This window comes from Panthera uncia (genome assembly GCF_023721935.1).
Source record: "Panthera uncia isolate 11264 chromosome E2 unlocalized genomic scaffold, Puncia_PCG_1.0 HiC_scaffold_19, whole genome shotgun sequence".
NCBI lineage: Eukaryota > Metazoa > Chordata > Mammalia > Carnivora > Felidae > Panthera > Panthera uncia.
This window is the reverse complement of record NW_026057588.1, coordinates 17,401,366-17,420,492: the sequence shown is the minus strand read 5'-3', so window position 1 is coordinate 17,420,492 and position 19,127 is coordinate 17,401,366. Positions and strand designations below refer to the sequence as shown.

Below are 19,127 nucleotides of genomic sequence, written 5' to 3'. Positions count from 1 at the left end.
CCATGTAGTTTCGGGGTGAATGGGTGTAGAATCATTGCCAGTCTGCTACCTTGATTTGGTTTAATTCTTTTTCTTAACTGTCAAAATTTTAATTTCTAAGAACTAGATTTTTTTTTTTTTTTTTTTTTTACATTTTATTTATTTTTGAGAGACCGAGCACAAGTTGGGGGAGGGACAGAGAGAGAGAGGGAGACACAGAGTCTGAAGCAGGCTCCAGGCTTCTAGCTGTCAGCACAGAGTCCGACACAGGGCTCAAACCCACAAACTGTGAGATCATGACCTGAGCCAGAGTCAGATGCATAACCGACTGAGCCACCCAGGCGCCCCTAAGAACTTCATTTTTGATTTCCACCTTCTAGCAGCCTGAGTTTGTCCTGTGGCTACAGTATGCATCCCTTTGAGCTCACAAACAATACTAATTGTTGAATTTATTTAAAATATGTACTCTTTCCTATAACAATCCTTCTCATTTCTTTTTACTCAGCTTTTTCCCTCTTGGGTTAATGATGTTTATGTCTGGATTTTTTGGTTCACATTTATAAGTGAATTTTAAGATGAATTAATAGTGTTAGCCTGGGCATCAACAGGGTTAGCAGTTGCTTCCGTTACTGTCGATTTCCCTTCATACAGTTATCTTCCTAGTGAAGCTTAGATCAAACAAATCTGTTTTCCCCATTGAACCCTGCCTCTGACCTTGCCAATACAATACTAACTTCTAGCAATACTGTTGCTACAGGAGCCCTCCTCCCAGCACTTGATTGCCTCTCCCAGGATTTGGTTTTTCTTCTTTTTTTTAAAAAGTAATCTCTACACCCATCATGGGGCTTGAACTCACAACCCCAAGGTCAAGAGTCACATGCTTTTTTTTTTTTTTAATTTTTTTTTTAACATTTATTATTGAGAGATAAGAGAGCATGAGCATGGGAGGGGCAGAGAGAGGGGGAGACACAGAATCCGAAGCAGGCTCCAGGCTCTGAGCTGTCAGCACAGCCCAACTGGGGCTCAAACTCAAACCATGAGATCATGACCTGAGCCAAAGTCAGACACTTAACTGACTGAGCCACCCAGGCACCCCATGAGTCGCATATTCTTCCAACTGAGCCAGCTGGGCACCCCAGGATTTACTTTAAGCTTGGGGAATCTGAGGTTCCACTTTGGTGGCCACACTTAACATGGTCATCACAAAGTGAGAGATTTGTGTATTTACTTCTAGTGTTCTTTTGACCTTTGTTTGTATTGATCTTGCTAGTGTTTGCTGAACTTTGTAGTAAAGTAATAATGACGTTAAGTTTGGGACCTTTTTTTGTTTTTTTAAGATAGAGAAAGAGAGCGTGCTTGTGTGCATGAGCAGGGGAAGGGGAGAGAGCATCTCAAGTAGGCTCCACACTGTCAGCACAGAGCCCAAGCAGAACTGGATTCCAGGAACCAGGAGATCATGAGCTGAGGTCAAGAGTCAGATATTTAACCAACTGAGACACCTAGGCGTCCCTTAGTTGGGACCTTTTTAAATTTCAGTGCAAGTTTTTTATCCATTGCAATTTTTAAATTTTTCATTGGCTTTTATTTTTTGTTTGTATGCTTGGGAAATCGTAAATAGGTGCTAATATTGCCTGAAGTACATCACTTTTTCTCTTCTTTATATAAATGTTAATGTTGTAGTCATCAAAGACAACTTGAAAAGAAAAACGGCACATTGGTTCCATGCATCTGTGAAAGTGTTACCATTATTCGGAGAAATTAGCATATTGGTATTTATTATTGGGAGGTTGGCTTAAAATTGATAAGAATAACCACTAGGAAGATACCCCAAAATTGATTTAATGTATCAGAGATGAATACAGCTAGGCCCTTAATTCGCTAAGTTAGTTTGCAGAATAGTTTATAGAGTCTTCAAGATTTCTTTTCAGTAAACACAGCCTTTCACATGGTCACTAACTGTTAAAGAAAGTTGAAAGAAAATCAGGCTCTTAAAAAGGCCATGATTTTCCTTATGTTTTCTGCCATCTAGAAGGGAAGATTTAAGTCATTTTTAAAGTTTATTTGAGAGAGAGCATGCGGAGCGGGTGGGGGGGAGGGAGGGAGGGAGAGAGAGAGAAAGAGGGAGAATGAGAATGAATGAATCAGTCCCAAGCAGACTATCCTGTCAGTGCAGAGCCCAATGTGGAGCTCGAACTCAGAAACCATGAGATCGTGACCTGAGCCGAGATTAAGAGTCAGATGCTTAAGGGAGCCACCCAAGCGCCCCTATTTAAGTCATTTTTTATCGACCGTGCAGTAAAGAAGACCGTAGGCTTCAAATTATATGGTATATAAAAGCATAAGATTTCTGGTTTCTGCCTGTATTTTCTCTCCAAAGATTTTTTTGAACAAACAACCAAACCCAAGAAAGAAGCTTCTTGTGCCTTGTGCACTGGATCCTCCTAACCCTAACTGTTACGTATGTGCCAGCAAGCCAGAGGTGACTGTTCGGCTGAATGTACACAAAGTGACTGTTCTCACATTACAGGATAAGGTAAGTGTACAGGCTGGTAATCTTCCACAAGGTTCGTTTTCCTTTCCTAAAAAAAAAGAAAACGTAGGCTCCCTTTTGCGGTATAGTTTAACATGATAACAAACTAAACCACATAATTACTCTGAAAGGCTCTGACTGCTAAAGTGCATTGCTCTGATATTCTAGGTTGCTTTAGTGTCTGGGTTCCTACTACGTTTTTGGTCTGTGGTTCCAGAATATGTGCCTCACATCCCAGAAAGGAATAGATGAATTTGGATGGAATATGCACCACAGGTTGTACAGAGGTGACACAGTTTCTTGGCAAGCAAGAGACAGTTACCAGATAGTGTGTAAATTGTGTTTTCTGACAGACGGTATCCTTAAATGGTCTAGTGAGGGTCCTGATTTTGGTGTGTTAAGTTGGCGTCTTAGGAAATGCAGCATTTGTGCATCTGGATATACCAGTGGCGCTGTGGAGTGAGGGAAATGGAAGTTTAGTGTGTGGTCTGGTCCTTAGGTTCTTCCTAAATTGGTTAGGTTAGTTTCTCTGTGTTTGGGAAGATTTCTAAAATGGCCTGAATGGATGCTACTTCCTACTTTGGGGATCACTTCAGATTGCTTTCTGATAACGTTCATCATCATGTTTCATATTTACCCAACATAGGGGGCATAGACCCTTGCGGCCCAGGCTGCTTGAGAGGGAATAGCCTTTCTCCCAGAATTGATTACATAGGGCAGATTGATTTGAGCTTACGTTTTGATGGAGAAGCAGCAGGATTTGGTATACTGGCCAGCAGAGGCTGATTGCCCCACCTGGTTCCTTAGGAAGTAATTGTAGTTGGTATGTACTCATTCTTGAGCTTAAAGGCAAGTCCACTATTTTTAGGGTAATACGACCTTTAGAGAATTCCCCTGTTATTTTTTTAAAATGTTTATTTATTTCTTTTGAGAGAGCATGAGCGAGTTGGGGAGGGAGAGAGAGAATTCCAAGCAGACTCCACACTGTCAGTGAACAGTGAGATCATGACCTGAGCTGAAATCAGGAGTCGGACATTAACTGAGCCACCCAGGCGCCCTTCCCCTGTCATTTCTAAAAGCAGCTAGTATTTCACAGATTGTTATCACTCTTTATCCATCTTGAAATTTATTATTTTTAAAAAAATTTTTTTTTAGTGTTTATTTTTGAGAGAGAGAGAGAGACAGAGCATGAGTGGCGGAGGGGGCAGAGAGAGAGGGAGACACAGAATCCAAAGCAGGCTCCAGACTCTGAGCTGTCAGCACAGAGCCCCACGCAGGGCTCGAACCCACAAACTGCGAGGTCATGACCTGAGCTGAAGTTGGACGCTTAACCGACTGAGCCACCCAGGCGCCCCTATCCATCTTGAAATTTAAAGAGAGATGGCACTTGGGAAGAGGAAGACTAATCCAAGAATCCGTCTTACAAATTTTCCGTCTATAGAACATCTTCCACTACAGGATTGGTTTAGAGACTAAGATGAAATGTGTTAAATGTCTAGCTCAGTATCTAATCTGTAGGGAATACCAAGAGCCAATCAGGAGTTTGCAATCTCCCATTTGGAGGAAGTTTTATCTGAATGTTCTCAGTGGTCAAACATGGGAGTACAAGGTGGACAGCATGGGCATGGAGTAATTGGGTGAATTTCCAGTGCTTTCTGCATGTCCTGGGTGTCTTAAAGAACAACTTGCCCCCTTTCCATTTCCAATGGAACGGGAAAGTATGGGGGGAAAATGTCTGTTTTTTCTTTTTCTTTTTTTATGGTCTTTAACTACATATATTAATATGTTAAATTTTTTTGTCTTCTAGATCGTGAAAGAAAAATTTGCTATGGTAGCACCAGATGTCCAAATTGAAGATGGGAAAGGAACAATCCTAATATCTTCAGAAGAGGGAGAGACAGAAGGTATTATACGTTGCATTTATTCACTCTCCTCATTTGGGTAGAAACTGTATACATGAAGAAGTAACATGAGTCTGTCCATTGTGCATATTGCTCGGTATCACAGCTGAAAGGGGCAATGTTTGGTCATGAAAGTGCACTCCCTAGGTGGCACTGTCGTGCTGGGATCACCACAGTTTCAGGTGTGGGGACTTCCATATTGTCAGGGTGTCTCAGGGACTGTTTCTCAAGAACCCACTGCACAGTTATGTCTACAGTGACCATAATGCTCTAGTCCACTAACAAGGACTATCCTTGCCTAACAAGGACTATCCTTGCCTGGATCCTTGAAGCTAAATTAGTAATGGGAACGTTGCTCTGGCCGTTAGGGTAATTTAAGGCTATTAAGGGGTTTTGTTTTGAGAGAGCGTGCGCATGGGGATGGGATGGGAGGTACACAGGGAGAGGGCAAGAGAGAATCTTGAGCAGGCTCCACACCCAGCTCAGAGCCCACACAGGGCTCGATCACAACCGTGAGATCGTGACCTGAGTGGAAATCAGGAGTCAGACACTTAACTGACGGAGCCACCTAGGCACCCCAAGGCTATTAGGTGTTTTGTCAAAGAGCAGAGAAGCCTTGATAGCCTGCCATAGAGCAGAAAGTAGTACTGAAAATCATTGCCCACCTTTGGCTTTCCAGGCTTTCTGGGCTTTCCTTTTCAAAAGTTCAGGCAGGTTGTCATCCCTTTTGTTAATGCATTTGTTGTATAAAGTACAATGCATTTGGTTCTGTTTAAGCTTTCTTAGAATTGGTTATGGTTGTGCTCCCTTCAGACTGTGCTAGTCAATCTTCGTGTACTTAGATGTTCCCACACCTCTTCAGTCACTTTGGCAGCTCATCTCTTTGGGCTGCCATTTTAGTTGATTTCTCCACATCCCCAATTTTGTCATGGTACCATTACTTTGGGCACTGTTTTCCCAAAATAGGATGTATTTATTCACACATTTGCTCATTGGTCATTTATTCAGGACACTTTGTCAGATCCTGATAGGGTTATTCAAATGTCAAGCCTTTAAATTAAAACTTAGTGTCAGGATTCCTCTTGGCTGTAGTTTCTAGTCAAGAAATTGCTTGAGATATTAGGTCATGAGTAATTCAAGACCCTGTTTTGGCTAGGTAGTAGTCTATTTTAAGAATCCAGTTGAATGTTTAAGCCCCATTTTAGCTAGCTGTCTTCATATGCACATAGAAAGTTTGTCCATGACGATACACTCTCCCTTGGTTCTGGCCAGCTCTTTCAAATGCTTGGGCTTTAAAAATGGAAACTGGTCAAGAATCTCAGTGGCTTAAAACTGGTCCTTCTCAGTAGCACATGTAGCAGCATACATGTGCTACTGAGTACTAAGGGTGGGATTTATTCAAATACATTTAGGGCCCTGTGTTATAGGTACAGTCCTGTGTTTATAATTCGAGAATGAATAAGGCAGTGGTCCCTGTCTTGAAGTACTTGAAAGCCTGGAAGGAGAGGAAAGATGGTCAACAAGTGATTTACTACAATCTAAGAAATAACTGTAGGAAGAGAGCATACAAGGTCGGAAGCCTTGTGAAGGGGAGGGGTCACAGGAGAAAGGACTCCTGGGCCAGTTCTTAAAGAAGTAAAGGCCCGCTGGCAGAGAAGGGAATGTCTACATTTGGGCAGAATCAGCAGCCGCTGTAAAACGCAGGAGCTTGTGAAACAACGTAAAAGGCTTTCAGAACGTCCAGTTATTTGTTTCACTGGAAAGTAGGGTGCTGTGGGCTTGGTGGTGGTGGCACAGCTGGAGGGCTTCGTGTGGCATACATGTGACATGTATTTGTAGTCCTCCCCCAGTGACCTCCTCCCACCAGGATTTATAAGCAGGGAATGTATTAATGTATTTACCTTCTAGCATAGTCTGCAGAGGAGGAGTTAAGCATGTGAAAGAAGAAGCAGGGGGCCAGTTAGGGAGAAAAAACTGAAGGTAGTGAGGGTTGTTTACTGAGGCATAAGCAGATGACAGAGTTGAGATTTGCAGTCAGAGTTTATGGGTCGGCCAGGTGAAGAAAAGTGTCATTGTTGGGCTTGTACAGGACTGTCGCCAGGACTCTGGCTTTGGAGATGATGTTAATTGACCAGGATAGATGCATAGTAGACTATTTTTCTTTCTAACATGTTGGATCTGGGGAGTTTGTAGTTAAGTAGGGAATATGTAAAAGGGCTTGAGGATAGAAGTCTGGGTAGGAGCTACCATTCTCTAAAGGCATTCCAGATAGATTAAAAAGTTAAAATAAGAAATCTGTAGGGGCGCCCTGCTGGCTCAGTCAGTGTTGCATATCTCGATCTTGGGGTCATGAGTTGGAGCCCCACGTTGGATATAGAATTTACTTAAAAAAAAAAAAACCTAAAAGAATTAGAAACTGTCAGTAGTGGAGCGCCTGGGTGGCTCAATCGGTTGGGCACATGACTCTTGATTTCAGCTCAGGTCATGATCCCAGGGTTGTGGGAACAAGCTTCGCCTTGGGCTCTACACTGTGCATGAAGCCTGCTTAAGATTCTCTCCCTCTCCGTCTCTCTGTCTCTCAGGTGTCCAACTTTGGCTCAGGTCATAATCCTGTTTACGAGTTGGAGCCCCACATTGGGTTCACTGCTGTCCGCACACAGCCTACTTGGGATCCTCTATCCCCCTTCCTCTGTGCCCCTCCCCTGCTTGAGCTCTCTCTCTCTTTCTCTCAAAAATAAAAACATTAAAAAAAAAAAAAAAAAGATTCTCTCTCTCTCCCTCTCCCTCTCCCCCCTCCCTCTCTCTCTCTCCCTCTCCCCTCTTCTCTCCTTCTCTCCCCCACTTACTCTCCAAAAAAAGAAACCATCATTAGTTTCTGGGTTTCAAGGAGGGGATCCTTTCTAAGCATTTTCCTTACAAGCAACTAAATAATAACCAACAAAGAAAAAGATTATTAGATTATATAGAAAATTACATATATTTAATGATAACTAGAATTTAAAATACAGTTTACTTAGCATGTGCCAGGCACTGTATAGGTCAACAGGTTCTATATAGTGTGTCCCTCATGGAACAAGTATTCAATAAAGTGCACTCTGTTGTGAGGAGGGGGTATAAATTGGGAGCAAAGTGAGGAAGCAGTTTTGTAAATGATACTTGAGTGCTTGTATAGGTTAAGAGAGAGGAGCATCTGAACATTCAGGGGAGAAAGGATAATTAAGGCAGAAAGACCCAACAGTAGGTAGAAGGAGGTGGTGACCTAAAAAGTTGGGTTGGAGGAATTGTTCTTCATGGGAGTATTTTAATCCATGTATCAGGTTTATTGAGTGTTAGGGGGTGCTGTGCTAGGTACTTTGCTGCATGAAGCAGAAATGACATGTGGAAACTAAAACTATAGAGTGATTATTTTTGGGAGTCCCCACTGACTTGTCATTGAGAAATGTTGAAAATTTGTGTTGAAAAACGGAAAAATCCATTCAAATCAACAGTTTTCTCATGTTTCTGTAAAATTTGCTGAAAAGTGAAGTTGTAGATAATCTCTTTGTAAGTAGAATATATGTTGAACAACTCTAAAAGTTGTCTTCAACTCCTTCAGGATTCCAGATTAATTTGGTTTGAATGGGAGAGTGTCAGAATTTCTCACAGTTTGGGTTTTTTTGCAACAGTTTTAATAGTTGAGCTTTCAACAGTTTTAATAGTTGAGTTGAATTTCTAAGTGTCTAATATTGTAGTGGACTAGTTTGCTAGGGCCACCATTCCAAAATATGCAGACAGAGTGACTTAAGTGACAGAAATTTATTTTCTCATAATTCTGGAGGCTCCAGGTCAAAAGATCAAATTATCCACAGGTTTGCTTTCTCTTGAGGTCTCTCTCCTTGATTTCTTAGAAAAATGTTGGATTATGCCCAGCCTGACAGCCTCATTATATCTTAATCACCTTTTTAAAAAAAACCACTCTCTCACATTCTGAGGTGCCTAGGGTTAGGGCTTCAACATACAAATTTGAGGGGATGACAATTGAGCTTATAGAGGGGGGGGGGATTAACCTTTTTAAAGCTAATGTGACTGCTCTGTGGAAATATAACTTTAGTATCTAAATTTCTTTCTAATTTCTTAGCTAACAATCATAAAAAGCTGTCAGAATTTGGAATTAGAAATGGGAGCCGGCTTCAAGCAGACGATTTCCTTCAGGACTATACTTTATTGATCAACATCCTTCATAGGTGGGAACTATTAATATTTTAAGTGTAAGAAATTATTTGAATATTTAAAGAGTGAAGAAAAAGATGTTTTCTTACTCTTAAGCCCTGCTGTTCACTTGAAACCACATGGTATATTTGCTTGAGTTGGCTACTCAGTTCCTTTGAGGCTTGACCTACAGAGGAATTTGGGGAATTCTGAAATAAAAGGAATAGGCAAAAAATGTTTAAGGGTAACTATCATCAGTGGTGTCTGATCAGAAAGACCTAGAAAAGGTAGAAATCCAAGCATTTGAATAGTTATAATCAGAGATGAATTCATTTTGATAGTTGAACTAAAATAAAAATTTCAACCATTTTAAAGATTCATTAGAAGAAAGGAAGAAATATTTCCCTCATAAAACACAAATTTAACTTGTGATCTTAATAATGAGATAATGAAAAGAATTACAGATGTTTGAATCACTTTTTTTTTTTTAATGTTCTGCCCATTTTATAAAAAAAACTTCAAAGTGCTTGCATTACAGAGTATTTGCATGTATATAACACAGTTAAAATGCAGGTAGTCTTCCATTTTGGTATGTTTACCTGTCAAGTGCACTTTTGTGCATGCCCATTGACACACCTAAATTGCACACCAACTTAGGACTTTGGGCATTATCTTACAAACATGGAGGGTTGCTGCCTGCATCTGATTGTTTTGCCAGTATTGCCATCTCTTTACAAACATACAGTTTGTGTAGTTGTTTGGAGAATATCACATTTTATATACTTGGTTTATAAAAAACATAAAATGACAGGGAAGACTGAATGTGAGTTATTAGTAAGGAGTATAAGTTTCACAAAGTTAGACAATTGAGTCAAAGAGAATTTTTGCTAGGGTGTGATCCCTAGTCTCAATTAGACACCGTTGGATGTCCGTGGTGTGCTCGTGTTCAAGTTCACAAGAAAAAAACAATGAAAGTAGATCTACAGTAAAATGGAAATATCAGATGGTGTCTAAAGAGGAGGCATAATTAGGGTTTTTTTTTTTTTTTTTATCATATTTTTTAGCTCCTTGGGAACAGAACCCTCCCCCCTTATAACATAACATGTAAGTCTTTTGTTTGACTTTCATGCATTAAATTTTCATACATGTTTTTGCAAATGTGTTACAAAATCAGGGTACTGCCAGTAAAGATAGTGGGGAGACCCAGAGTCCATATAACCCTGTTCCTTAAACGCCAAGTTACTTTGGTCAAGATCAGGGTTGAGTGTATAGACTCTTCACCTGGTAGCTAAAGAAATAATGCCTTAAGAGCAACATTGGGCCACAAAGTTTTAGACTCCGTTTTCTGCTCTAGAAGTGGAAGTTATGTAACATTTTTAAAAAACCTTTTCCCTGATTTGAAGGGGCAGTGGTATTGAACACTTGAAGTAGAGTTTTGAATTAACAACAGAAATTTGTTGTGTGCAGTGTTATTTTTAATTTTAGCTCTTTGAAAATCAGCATCTGTATATTTGGTGTGTACATAGTAAATGCACTTAGAGCTTTGAGGAACAGTGTCTCTCTGGTGTGCCTTTGTCATGGGGTCCAGTTTTATAGTGTCTGATTATTTTACAGTGAGGACCTAGGGAAGGATGTTGAATTTGAAGTTGTTGGTGATGCCCCAGAAAAAGTGGGGCCCAAACAGGCTGAAGATGCTGCCAAAAGCATAACCAATGGCAGTGACGATGGAGCTCAGCCGTCCACGTCCACTGGTGAGTCATGGCCTAGCCAGCCAGCATTTTGTTGATTAACCCACCAAGCAAGACATTATATAGAAACAAACTATGAGTATTTTACGAATTTTACCGTAAAATAGAAATCTGTAGGATTGTTAAAGGTGTAGATTGGTTTGGCATTGGTTGTTTTAATTCTTATGGAAAATAGGAACTATTATTTTTTGTTAGTGGGCTTTTAAAACTAGAAGTGTCGAGGAGTTTACTAGTGTGTGAAGACAGTTCATTCTTAGTAGTAGTTTTGGATTTTGTATGCTTGTTTCCCCTTAAATATGGGAAGCAAATCAGTGCATCTCTGTTGAGTGAACAGATGCTTGGTAAGTATAGAATTTTAGAATTTCACAGTTTCCTGAGAACCGGTATGACTTTGGTAAAGTGCATCAGGGACTCTGTTACCCTGAGTTTTTAGTGCTAGTGCTTGGTGATTTACTGTGCTCGGATTTGGATGTTTACTACCTGCTCACATCCCGCAACCCTCCTCTCTTCATTTTTCAGTCAGGAAACTAAAGTTAACTTTTTTTTAACCCCAAGTTTTTGGTGTTCTTTGGAATATGGTTGTTCTTGGTTCTCCTGTCCTCTGAGAATTTTAAAATGAACTTTGAGACTGACTAGAGCATGGCCCACCTGTGAGCCATGGGTTCATGACCTATTTTCCCCTCCAGAAATGGAAAAGTCTATCATTCTCCTATGAGGAAGGGACTATGGTCATTGTTAAAAAATCATAATTTGAAATATGCACTGATTGATCCATTACCATGGGGTTTGGGAGGCTTTAGCCATGAGTAAGATAGGCAGGTACTCTGCCTTTGGTTTGGCAGGGGTGGGATGGGGGGTGGTACACAAAACCAACTGTAGTGTAAGGTTAAGAGCATGCACTATAGAGCCCACTGTGTGGGTTTGAATCCTGGCCTCGACTTCTGCTGTTGTGTGGCCTTGGGCAAGTCAGTCTCTGTACCTCAGTTTCCTTTTCTAGAAAACGGATAATATTATTGTCTTCTTTATAGGGTTGTTGTGATGATTAAATGAGTTGTTATATGCAAAGTGCTCAGAACAGTTCCTGGCACCTTGTAAGTGCTATGTATATGTTGTTGTTGTTGTTTTATTATTATTATTACCACCGCTACCAGTATTAGGATATGCACCCTCCCCTTTTTTGTTGGAGAGATAGAAACGAGGAGCTATAATAATTTGAGTTACATAATGCTTGTTACAGTTTTTTTGTTTAGATTAGAAAACAAAAATAGGTGCTCGTTACAGAAAACATTAAAACAGTACAGAAATGTATAATGTATAAAGTGAAGGTTCCCTAAGGGTAGCTATTCTTAAGTTTGATGTATATTGGAAATGCTAACTTTTCACTTTCATAAAATATTAGTGAATCACTAGTAACGCCCACACTTTTAACCACTTTTTCCTTTTTTTTTTGAAATAAGCACAAGAGCAAGATGATGTGCTCATAGTTGATTCAGATGAAGAAGGTCCTTCAAATAATGCTGACATCAGTGAAGAAGAGAGAAGTCGCAAGAGGAAATTAGATGAGAAAGAGAATATCAGTGCAAAGAGGTCACGCACAGAACAGACAGAAGAGCTTGACGATGTCATAGCATTAGATTGAACACAAATGCCTCTAAACAGAACCCTCTTAACTGCAGTAGGTCATCTGGGCAGAACCAGGTTATTTGTTATGTCCTTTGTTCCAAAGGGAAAAAATTGACACCGTTGACCTGAAGATGATTCTGCTCCCTTTGAAAGCATTCATTTTGCTAGAACAATTAGAAACATTGCAGTATGCTGTATTGAAAGTAGGATTATAGTTTTAAAGCCCTTTGAACAAAGTGTGTGCATAACCAGTCATGAGATAAAACACCACAATGCATGTTGCCTTTTTAATGTAAATACCCTTAGGTATCATTTAACAGTTTTAAAATATTGTGGTTTAGTAAAGTTGATACCTGGTTATAAATATTACGCCTTTATTTTTGGTTAGAAGAAGAATTATTTTTAGCCTAGATCTAACCATTTTCATACTCTTAACTGACTGAAACAGATTCAAAGAAGTATCACGTGCTATGCATTGAAACTTGTTTTTAAATGTTAACTGGCACTATGTATATTAATGTAAAACAATGTTAATTTACTCAAGTTTTCAGCTTGTACTGCCTGGTATGTCTGTGTAAGAAGCCAATTTTTGTGTATTGTTACAGTTTCAGGTTATTTATATTTGGTGTTTTGTAGAACTCAAATACGACTACACTGTACTTATGGACCAAATAAATGGCATCTGCATACTTGTTATACGAGCCTGCAGAGTTCACGTTTCTGCTGCCTTATTGGGTTTATATACTACTGCAGGCGTGCAAAATTCTTCCCTTCTAAAAAACTAACTCATAATGGATGTGAAGGTTAAAAAAGACCTCCACGGTTTGCCATAGATGAGTACTTTCTAAAATAAAATTTTTAATGGCAATGTTGCTTTTTAAGTTTGGATTGTAAACAACTGGCCTTTTGTTGAGAATTCATTTAAGTGGTCTTTGCCTAGCCCCAGTAACATAGAACCTTGGCTTTGAGATTCCAGAGCAGGGGAGAGTCTTCTCCATTCTGCAGTCTTCCCTGGACTGCCCCTCCAACCCCCAATTCATCAAAGTCCCTTCCTGAGTGTACCGTTTAGAGCCCAACTCCAGCATACAGATGTGGCCAGACCAGCACGAGATGGATCAGCACCTATGTCTCTGCCCAGGACCTTAGAGTACCCTGGCCCTTAGGGTTCTCTCTCTTCACACAGATGTGCCTTGAATTTTCAGATAATAGAAACCCCCTGAAGCTGTTTTCCCCCATTCTGTACCTTGGCCATTGGTGGGTTTGACCGCAGTCAATTCAAATTTCAAGTTGATAGCTCATTGTTTTGTTCCCCTTTGTGTAATTCTTACTCTGCCATCTAGTTTATTAATTCTTACTCCTTGTTTTATATCATTTGTAAATTCAGAATGTAATCAAAGCCTTCAGAAAATCATGCTGAACAAGACTCAGCCCTCAGGAGCATGCTGCTTGATGCCCACAAGATGGACTGACTTCCAGCCTTCAGTACAGCAGTGAGCAAGCTGAATCCCCACCTACAACTAGAGGAGTCTGTGAGGTTCACTTTACCTTTAGATTTTTAGAAGATGTTCCATTTTCCTCCAGGAAAAAGAAAATCTCAAAATGACAAAACTATGTAACAGACAGTAATGAAATATTCTGGAATACCACCTCTCAGAAATGTTTCAGTTAACTGGTTGGTCACTGGTGATCATGGTCAGTTTGGAAATTCCATTCCTAAAACCTCACAGTGCCCCTTTAGACTCAACTGTCCATGTGTTTTCAGCATTTTGTATATGTATGTTCTTTTCCATTTTAATGTACATGGCAATGAGTACCAGTTTGATCTGTAGAGATATGCTTGTGTTTTGGGAGACCAGTGCATTTTGTCTCTACAACTCTGTTACTACCTTTTCCAGCAGGGTCTGTCCCTTTTCTACCTGTTTCAATAAAATCAGGGTCAGCAAGGCAGGTCCAACACAGAGGTATTGCCCAAGTAGACTAAGCAGATCCAAGCTGCCTCCACATACCTGGAGCATGGAGACACTTTAGATTTGGCCTTGTGTTCATGGTTTTCCCATGTGAGTTTGTCTTCTCAGTTGGGGAGCCAGACGCAGAGCTCGTCAACGGTCTTTCCCCAGCAGCTCTATCCTGAAATAGTCTGACAAACCATCTTCCAGCCTTAATGGGAACGGTCTGGTGACTCAAGTTTACCTATGTAGCCTGTTGTCTCAAAGATCAATCTGCATACTTGGCATGTATGAGACGATTCAGTGTTTTAATATAGAATAGCCTGACCCCTTCATGAAATAACCAATCAGGCAGACATCAATGGATGCCAAAACCTTTTGCAAAAGGCTGTTGAACAGAATCTTTACACAGTGCTCAAATGTTGCTATAAAGATAATTTGCAAAACGAAAAAATCAACCTTTGATAACGGACTGATCTGTCACCGCTATGAACCTGTCTTCAAACCTAGCATCAATAATGGAACAACTTGATGTGTGCTTCGTAATGAGATGATATGAAGAATACAACAGAACGTAGGCAAAAAAACCCATGTTAACCTGGACTTAATCCACCATCTAGACCTGACTTCCAGCTGACAGGAAATAGAGGGGGTAGAGGAACAAACCAAACAACATTAGGAGACAACTACAGAATGTAGGACATTCTGGAACTCAAGTGCAAAATAAATGACTTTAACAATTCTTGTGACAATTGGAAATTTGGACATGGAATAGTGATAATGGAATTATTTTCTTAGGTATAATAATGTACTTATGGAGGCTACTGTCCTTATTCTTGGAACATTAGGAATGAAATGAAGCTTCATAACAACTTTTAAATGGCTCAGCAAAATGTATAATAAAGATAAAATTAACATTTATTGAATCTAGGTGGAGCCTGTATACATTGTTCATTGTACTATCCAACTTTTCTCTGAAAACTTTCATAATAAAGATGGATAGATATATATATATATATAGTCTGTATTTTCCTTTTGAGCCCATGTGACTTTCAAGTTTTGTAATGAATATATTCTATGATTTAAATCAAAAAGGCAATAAAGTTATTAAAAATCTAAGTTGGCATGAGAAAGTGTTGTAGTGATTCCTGGGTCCAACATTTATCAAGTCTTCTGTGTCCTTGTTGCTAGGCTGTGACTTAGGAAGAATTCTCTTTCATTTGAGTCTCCATAGAATCAAGATAGCCAAGTTGCTCCCAGTAGATTAGTGGTTCGCTTAGAAGTTGTAGAAAACATTTGGTTCATAATAGGTGTTCCTGTTCCTGAAAATTGCCCATCGGTAGCAGGCGTCTGAAGGCATCTGGAGAGGACTTGCTCTGTGGCCAAGGAACATGGGCAAATTTAAGCTTCCTACTAGCCTTTTGTAATCTATAGAAAATCGAAACTTAAAAAGTCAAAGCAGGGAAGAAAGGATGATGGCAGATATTTCTAGTCATTGTGTCTTGGGGAGGTGGTAAAGGCGTCCCAGCATCTCCATTTTGACCATTTCCAGGAGGATATATTTAGAGAAGTATTTTTATAGACGCTTTCATACTGGGAATACATTATTTGCATTCTGCACACAGAGGGAAGTTGTTTTTTTGTCCCCTGCAACTAATTTAAAATAAATTCCAGCCAAGAGTTTTGAGAAATTTTTCAACTGCTCTCACTAAAAAAAATCAAGTTGAACTACAGGATTATGATGATGCTGTGCAGTTTGATTATATTCTGAAGATACTATGTTATTCTGATAAAATAACATTTTGGGGAGTTTTGCTAATTGTCTCTGACTCAGCTTTAAACATTTTTAATCTTGCAACAAGTGATGACTTACATAGGCAAAGGCTCAGAAAAATTTTACTAGAATGTACAAATGCTCCAGGGTCCTCAGGCTTTTACTTTAGAAATCCACCAACGGGATTGCCTGGCTGGCTCAGTCAGTAGAGTTTGCTACTCAATCTCAGGGTGGTGAGTTCAAGCCCAATATTGGGTGTAGAGCTTATTTTAAAAAATAGGGGTGCCTGGGTGGCTCAGTCAGTTGAGCATCTGACTTGATTTTGGCTCAGATCATGATCTCGTGGTTTGTGGGTTCAAGGCCAAAGTGGGGCTCCTCACAAGCCTGCTTGGGATGCTCACTTTCTTCCTTTCTGCCCCTGCTTGTCTGCGCACGCTGTCAGAAAAAAAAAAAAAAAAAAAAAAAGATCCACCAACAATTCACTTTCTCAGGTCAATCTCAGAAAAATGTAGGCATTGTGTACAGTGTCATTCACTCATTCTATAAACATGTATTGCATCCCTACTCTGTGACGTGCCACACTGAGAAAACCTTGACAGCCTGTGTAGAAACCTTTGAAAGCAGTAAGACACTAAGGACTATTCACAGAAACTCAACTTCTTAGAGAAACTCAACTTAAGGTAGCAATAGGCGGTAGGATGGGGATCTGAGGACCCACATCTTCTGTGTTGTCCAGGTTCCCAATTGGTCCCAGCATCTGCTTCCAGCAGCACTGAGTCATGAACACCAACCTCAAGCTCAAAAATGTGATACCAAAAGCTGTTGGAATCAACATTCCCAAATGCTCCCCACGCCCTGCCCCATGGAACTGCAGACCTGCTGGGGTGTTTGTTTGCCACACACAAAGTTTGTGTATAAATGCCCTTTCCTGGGTGCAGGATAAGGTTTCAGGACAAGAAAGGGAAGGTCCTTCCAAGGAAGGACCAACTGCTCCCTGATGAAGGAAGGAAGGAAGGAAGGGGAAATTATCACATCCTAACCCTAATTCTTAGATTGGGGAACCAAGCCTGTCCATGGCTTTGACTCTTCTGTGCCTCTGAAGAGGCCAAAGGGGGGATACCAGGACCAGGGGAAATTGGTGGACTCAATCTGATAGAAAAAGCTGGGCTTCAAAGGAGAGGATGGAAAAATCCCTTTGGGGACAGCTCCCAGTACATGTCCTCCCAGTAGAGAACACACACCTTGGGTCTGGTGCTGTGCATGGGAAGACTGGCCCCTAGGAGCTGAGCTGGGAGAGGTACAGTTGGGCTTCAAGTGAAAGATTTCCTGCTGCTCTCCCTAGGAAGCACTATTTCATAAGTACTGCTGCAACCTGGAGGAGGGGAAAAAAGTGAATCCCAGCAACTCCTCCATGTGGAGTTTGGCTGTGTGCCGTCCCGCTTTCCTCAGGACCCAAGTCAGACAGCCACACTTGATTGGCATCTGAATGTGTCCCGAGACCGTGGGGAAAAAAAAACAAACCTGACTTGTGTCTATAATTGGGGTCCACACACTACAGACAGATAAGGGGATCTGATGGAAGCCAGATTACAAGGAGAGACAGGAGGAGGATCTTTTTGTTGTTTTTGTTTAAGGTTTATTTATTTTTGAAAGAGAGCACAAGCAAGGGTAGGGGCAAAGAGACAGAGACAGAATCTGAATCAGGCTCCAGGGCTTGAACCCACAAACTGGGAGATCATGACCTGAGCCAAAGTCGGATGCCTAACCGACTGAGTCACCCAGGTGCCCCAAGTTGAGCGACTCTGGCTCAGTTCATGATCTCATGATCTTGTGGTTTGTGAGTTCGAGCCCACATCAGGCTTGTGGCTGTCAGTGCAAAGCAGGCTCTGGATCCTGTCTGCCTCTCTCTGCCCCTCCCCTACTTGTGCCTTCTGAAAAATAAATAAACATTAAAAAATTAAAAAAAACACATTTCTTGGAACATTACTGCATAGAGTATTTTTGTTTGTGTATGACACCATTAATACCACCAAATTGCTCTTCCTGACAGGATGTGCCAACTGACACTCATACCAGTAAAATATATGCAAGTTTCACCACGTCCATTTTTAAATAGTAACGTGGTCAGTGAAATGTGATACTTCATTGCTGATTTAATTTGCTTTTCTCAGAGTGGAGATCATTTTTCATGCAATGATACCCTCCAGATATTTGCTCCCCCAAACACGTGCATCCACGTGTACCTGCCCTCAACACCGTGAGCTTGGCTGGCGGTGGGTGACCGGGTGGGTTGGATTTTTGCAAGATCTGAGAGGTGCTGGGGAAGAACTGCTGGGTAAGACACTGCTCAAACGCCAACTGAGGAGAATGGCGCTCCTCAGCAATGTTGAGGCCGGACACCCTGGTCAATCTGCACCGACACAATTCCGCATTCAGGCTCCCTGCGCCCAGCGACACTGTGGGCACCTTCCTGAAATCCTCTGAGCAGGGAGTGCCTGCAAAAGTGAAAAGTCTTCCACTCAAGGTCGTTTTCCGTTTTCCTGAATCCACCAGGTCTTGACAGATGATGGTTTGCTTTTCTTCTCTACAAGCTGTTTGAAATATACAAGGACAAGAACTCGGTAGCTTGTGCTTTGGGGAGACAAAGCACTAGTTAGCTCTCGTTCACTGCTCCTCCCTCCCAATGTGGTCCCTGAGGCCCCACTCCGTCCCAGTACCTGTGGCAGCGCAGGTGATTCCAGGAGCCTCCTTGGTGCCTCACCCGGGGCCCCTGAAGGCAGGTGCTGGAAAAAGGGAGTGTCCTCACAGCTCTTCGTGACTGCCTGCGGTGGCCACATCTGGGGCTCACTAGCCCACTGGCTTAGCCTGAGGCCTGCTTCCGGCCTGGCCTGGCCTTGGGGGCCTGCGACCTGTCCCCAGCCAACCCTGGCTCCCAGCACTCGGCCCCTTCCCCACTAAGTAGTCGGCGGCTCCTGAAACCGACGCGCAGCCGGTTGGCTGGCTCCGGGACCGGCTGGGTGGGGGTCGAGGGGTCACTCGAGGTCCTGGGGGCGCATCTGCACGCGACGCAGTGTTCTCCTGGGTCCTGGGGCAGGCGCAGCGCTTGGGCCCTGGGCTGAACTAGTCCGGCCCAGCGCCTGAAAGTGTGGCGGCGCTGGTTAGTGAGATGGGAGGATGTGGGAACCGTTTGTCAACTGCTCGTATTTCTTATTCCGGCCGGGACTGGGGGAGCCGCCTCCAGCTCAGCCCGCGGGAATGTGGGACCTTTCCAGAGGCCCTACGGCCCCGGGCGCACCGCGGCGCCACAGCCGAGGCCAGCTCCCAGCTGCACGCCCCGGCGTCCAGGCCCAGCCTCCGCGCCCCTCCGAGCTCTCGGCGAAGCGCGGCCACCGCCGCCGCCGCCGATTGTGGGAACCGTTTGTCTGTGAGCCATCCATA

The 19,127-nt window shown here is 41.9% G+C and overlaps 1 protein-coding gene across 2 annotated transcripts in view; it reads left to right on the top strand.

Moving 5' to 3' along the window:
- Nucleotides 1–14,927, top strand: part of UBA2 (ubiquitin like modifier activating enzyme 2) — a 40,206-nt gene extending 25,279 nt beyond the window's left edge. Inside the window, exons 13-18 of one of the 2 annotated variants that reach the window (XM_049621027.1) lie at nt 2,357–2,512; nt 4,317–4,413; nt 8,528–8,633; nt 10,213–10,349; nt 11,804–12,021; nt 13,354–14,927. In XM_049621027.1, coding sequence (XP_049476984.1) covers nt 2,357–2,512; nt 4,317–4,413; nt 8,528–8,633; nt 10,213–10,349; nt 11,804–11,985 — 678 coding nt within the window. In that variant the 3' untranslated portion in view covers nt 11,986–12,021; nt 13,354–14,927. Of the gene's footprint in view, nt 1–2,356; nt 2,513–4,316; nt 4,414–8,527; nt 8,634–10,212; nt 10,350–11,803; nt 12,671–13,353 lie in introns of those variants that run through there. The other variant, XM_049621026.1, reaches the window with a different exon arrangement.
- The last annotated feature ends 4,200 nt before the right edge of the window (nt 14,928–19,127 follow it).